Source organism: Leptonychotes weddellii, unplaced genomic scaffold (assembly GCF_054177405.1).
Source record: "Leptonychotes weddellii isolate Sample4059 unplaced genomic scaffold, ASM5417740v2 HiC_scaffold_10558, whole genome shotgun sequence".
NCBI lineage: Eukaryota > Metazoa > Chordata > Mammalia > Carnivora > Phocidae > Leptonychotes > Leptonychotes weddellii.
Window position 1 is genome coordinate 2230 of NW_027682455.1, and position 5129 is coordinate 7358.

General features: G+C 38.1%; 1 protein-coding gene across 1 annotated transcript; it reads left to right on the forward strand.

The window, feature by feature from the left end:
* Window positions 1-1173: 1173 nt before the first annotated feature.
* LOC102750506 (olfactory receptor 2G6) lies at window positions 1174-2529 on the forward strand. Its single transcript, XM_006730513.2, has one exon. It carries the CDS (start codon window positions 1582-1584, stop codon window positions 2527-2529), a length of 948 nt encoding a protein of 315 aa, XP_006730576.1. The 5' UTR covers window positions 1174-1581.
* The last annotated feature ends 2600 nt before the right edge of the window (window positions 2530-5129 follow it).

Below are 5129 nucleotides of genomic sequence, written 5' to 3' on the forward strand. Positions count from 1 at the left end.
GTTGTTTTCTTAATTTCTCTTTCTGCTACTTTGATATTAGTGTATATTACCACTATCATTTTCTGGGTATTAATTTTGTATCCTGCAACTTTACTGAATTCATTTGTTATTTCTAGTAACTGGGGTTTTTTTTTTTAAAAGATTTTATTTATTTATTTGACAGAGAGAGAGAGAGAGAGCGAGAGCAGGAACACAAGCATGGGGAGTGAGAGAGGGAGAATAAGGCCTCCTGCAGAGCAAGGAGCCCGATGCGGGAGTCGATCCCAAGACCCTGGGATCATGACCTGAGCCGAAGGCAGATGCTTAATGACTGAGCCACCCAGGCATCCTTGGGTTTTTTGTTTTTTTTTTTTAAGATTTTTCTATATATAATATCATATCATCTGCAAATAGTGAGAGTTTAACTTTTTCTTTACTAATATGGATACCTCTAATTTTTTTCTTGCTTGATTGCTGTGCCTAAAACTTCCAGTATTATGTTGAATAAAAGTCATTCTTCACTTCGTGTTACCTTATTATTCCCGGCCATGACTGGTATGGTGATCTTAGTTTAGACAATGCTGCCTCTTAACTCCACCACCTCCTGCCAAGGCTCTGGCTAATTTTTTAAAAATTTTTATTTATTTGACAGAGAGAGAGTTAGTGAGTGAGTGAGAGAGAGAGAGTGCACAAGCAGGGGATGAGGGAGAAGCAGACTCTCCACTGAGCAGGGAGCCTGACATGGGGCTCAATTGTCTGGATAACTCTTTGTCTCTCCTTCTAATCTGAATGATATCCTTGCTGGATAGAGTACTCTTGGATGCAGATTTTTCCCATTCTGCACTTTGAATATATGATGCCACTCTCTTATGGCTTGCCAAGCTTCTGTTGAGAAATCTCCAGCTGGACTTATGGGCCTTCCCTTGAAAGTTAAGGACTTCTTTTTTCTTGTTGCTTTTAAGTCTTTTTCTTTAGCGCTATATTTTGCAAATTTAATTACAATATGTCTTGGTGTTGGCCTGGTTTTGTTTGTTTTGATGGGAGTTCTCTATGCCTCTTGGATCTGGAAGTCTGTTTCCTTCCCCAGAATAAGGAAGTTTTCAGCTCTTTTTTCTTTAAACACATTTTCTGCCCCTTTTCTCTCTCTTCTTCTTCTTCTGGGACTCCTATAATATGAGTGTTACTATGTTTGATGGAGTCACTGAGTTCCTTAAGTCTATTCTTATGTTGCATAATTCCTCTGTCTCTTTTGTTCATCTTCATTATTTTCCATTTTGTCTTCTATATCACTAATTCATTCCTCTTTTTCCAGCTTGTTGTTCATTGCATGAAGCCTGTTTCCAAGAGAAGATATTGTGATGGTGTTTGGATTAGTGCTGTTCTTATTTGAAAGAGTGAAATGTGCTCAAGGAAACAGAAGTAGGAGGCATTTTCTGTCAAATAATACACATTGAGAAAAGTGCTATCAGTCTTTACAATATGACTGAATGTTATAAAAGGGAGATAATTATATTAGATTAACACCACAGTTTACCATTGTTCACCTTATCATTTTCTTTCTCCAGAATATTAATCCTTTTATAAATTGAAGTCTGCAGGACAATGGAGGAAAGCAACAACAGTTCTGAAAAGGGATTTCTTCTCCTGGGATTTGCAGATGAACCCCAACTAGAAAGGATCCTTTTTGTCATAATTTTGCTTTTCTACATCTTGAACATCGTGGGGAACACTGCCATCATTTTCGTGTCTTGTTTAGCCACCAAACTCCACACTCCAATGTACTTTTTCCTCAGCAATCTCTCTTGTGTGGACATCTGCTTTACCACCAGTGTTGCCCCACAGTTGCTGGTTACCATGAGTAAGAAAGAAAAAAACATGAGCTACGGTGGATGTGTGGCCCAACTCTATGTGGCCATGGGGTTGGGCTCCTCTGAGTGTATTCTCCTTGCAGTCATGGCTTATGACCGATATGCTGCTGTCTGCCGGCCTCTGCAGTACACAACTATAATGCATCCTCAGCTCTGTGCATCCCTGGCCAGCGTAGCCTGGTTCAGTGGACTCATCACCTCCTTAATTCAGTGTTCCCTTACTGTGCAGCTGCCCCTTTGTGGTCATCGCAAACTGGACCATATCTTCTGTGAGGTTCCTGTGCTCATTAAACTGGCCTGCGTGGACACAACTTTCAATGAAGTAGAACTCTTTGTGGCTAGTGTTATTTTTCTAATTGTCCCTGTGTCACTCATCTTAGTCTCCTATGGCTTTATAACAAAAGCTGTGCTGAGGATAAAATCAGCAGTAGGACGCCAGAAGGCTTTTGGGACTTGTTCTTCCCACCTGATTGTGGTCATTATTTTCTATGGAACCATCATCTTTATGTACCTTCAACCACCCAAAAGTGGCTCAAAAAAACAGGGAAAATTTGTCTCTCTTTTCTACACGATAGTCACCCCAGTCTTAAACCCCATTATCTATACTCTGAGAAACAAAGATGTGAAAGGGGCCTTAAGAACACTGGTAATGAGAAATGTTCTTGTTTCAGAAAATAAATGATTTGTTGGTATTATGTTCCTGGGCTATTCTTAGCTCATGGATTATTTGTTCTAAGTTCTGGGTTGTTTTTAGACAATGCCATAAGGAATAGTAAAAGACACAGAATTCTGTAAGAAGCTAACATAGTCCAGTCACAGTAGTTTTTAATTCTTCCCAAACATCCTTTGCAAGAATCCAAGTTCTTATGTTTTATCTACTTTGCTCTTCTTCAACCATGCCATCAACTTTCACGCACAAATTGTTTCACTCTGGAGTCCATGTTTATCTTGTAAACCTCTACTTTTTCCTTAAAGCTCATCTGAAATGTTACCTGCACTCCCTAGCTTTCTTGAAATAGCATTCATCTCACCTCTGTGAAAAAATTGTGTCACAATATGTTCCCAAGAAACATGAAATGTACTTTATTCCTACATTTTCACACACACTGTGTGTATGTACATACACACATAATATATGTTATATATCATGTTGTGTATATATATATTACCAGGTTTATAACATATTATATGTATATATAATATACAATATATAACCATTTCCCCATTAGTTTAAACCAGAGAATGGACAGGTTTCACTATATTGGCTTATTTATATTATGAAAAACACAAACTTAATTCAGAATTGTAGTAAAATTATTACATTTGTAATGTAATTTATGACTTTATTATTAAAATAATGAAATGAGTAAGCTTTATTAAGTTGACCAATTCACAAATTATTTATTCCCCATCTCTTAAAGGATTTAGAAGTTAAGTGAAAGAAAAGTGTGCATCATGCTTTCTGTCTTTCTGTCCAAAGAGAGTGAAATGTGTCAATGTGTCAATTTCAAGTATTTTAGCAGAACGGTACAGCTATAGAAAAATTGATTTAATCCACAATCTCAGTTTTACTTTCATTTTTTATTATGACACAACAAGGCAAAAAGAAGTATTAAAGCATCAATGAAAATAAAAAGTATAATTCATACAGAATCTGTGTGGGTTTTCATTCAATTTTTTAAAAATTATATTTTGTTATGTTATGTTAGTCACCATACAATACATCATTAGTTTTTGTTGTGGTGATCCACAATTAACTGTTTTCGTGTAACACCCAGTGCTCCATGCAGTACATGACCTCCTTGATACCCATCACCGGGCTAACCCATCCCCCCACCCTCTCCCCTCTAAAGTCCTCAGTTGGTTTCTCTGAGTCCATAGTCTCTCATGGTTCATCTCCCCCTCTGATTTCTTCCCCTTCATTTTTCCCTTCCTTCTCCTAATGTCCTCCGTGCTATTCCTTATGTTCCACAAATAAGTGAAACCATAGGATAACTGACTTTCTCTGCTTGACTTATTTCGCTTAGCATAATCTCCTCCAGTCCCAACCATGTGGATGTAAAAGTTGGGTATTCATCCTTTCTGATGGCTGAGTCATATTCCATTGTATATATGGACCACATCTTCTTTATCCACTCATGTGTTGAAGGGTATCTTGGCTCGTTCCACAGTTTGGCTATTGTGGACATTGCTGCTATGAACATTGGGGAGCATATGGCCTTTCTTTTCACTACATCTGTGTCTTTGGGGTAAATACCCAGAAGTGCAATTGCTGGGTCATAGGGTAGCTCTAGTTTTAATTTTCTGAGGAATCTCCACACTGTTTTCCAAAGTGGCTGTACCAACTTGCATTCCCACCAAGTGTAAGAGGGTCCCCCTTTCTCCACAACCTCTCCAACATTTGTTGTTTCTTATCTTGTCAATTTTTGCCATTCTAACTGGTGTAAGGTGGTATCTCAGTGTGGTTTTGATTTGAATTTCCCTGATGGCTAATGATGATGAACATTTTTTCATGTGTCAGCCACTTTTTTGTCTTCTTTGGAGAAGTGTCTGTTCATGTCTTCTGCCCATTTTTGACTGATTATTTGTTTTGGGGCGGTTGAGTTTGAGAAGTTCTTTATAGATCTAGGATACCTGCCCTTTATCTGTACTGTTATTAGTAGCGTTTTCTCCCATTCTGTGGGTTGCCTCTTTGTTCTGTTGACTGTTTCCTTTACTGTGCACAAGCTTTTTATCTTCATGAAGTCCCAAAATTTCATTTTTGCTTTTGTTTCACTAGCTTTTGGAGAGGTATCTTGAAAGAAGCTGCTGTGGCCGATGTCAAAGAGGTTACTGCCCATGTTCTCCTCTAGGATTTTGATAGATTCCTGTCTCACACTGAGGTCTTTCATCCATTTTGAGTTTATCTTTGTGTATGGTGTTAGAGAATGGTCGAGTTTCATTCTGCATGTGGCTGTCCAATTTTCCCAGCAACATTTATTGAAGAGATTTTTTTCCATTACATATTTTTTCCTGCTTTGTCGAAGATTATTTGACCATAGAGTTGAGGGTCCATATCTGGGCTCTCTATTCTGTTCCATTGGTCTATATATCTGTTTTTGTGCCAGTACCATGCTGTCTTGGTGATCACAGCTTTGTAATACAGCTTGAAATTGGGCAACGTGATGCCCCCAGCTTTGTTTTTCTTTTTCAACATTTCCTTGGCGATTCAGGGTCCTTTCTGATTCCATACAAATTTTAGGATTGTTTGTTCCAGCACTTTGAAAAATGTCATTGGAATTT

Excerpts from the sequence above, each read along its gene's own strand:
- LOC102750506 (XM_006730513.2), top strand. The coding sequence starts at position 1,582 with ATGGAGGAAAGCAACAACAGTTCTGAAAAGGGATTTCTTCTCCTGGGA.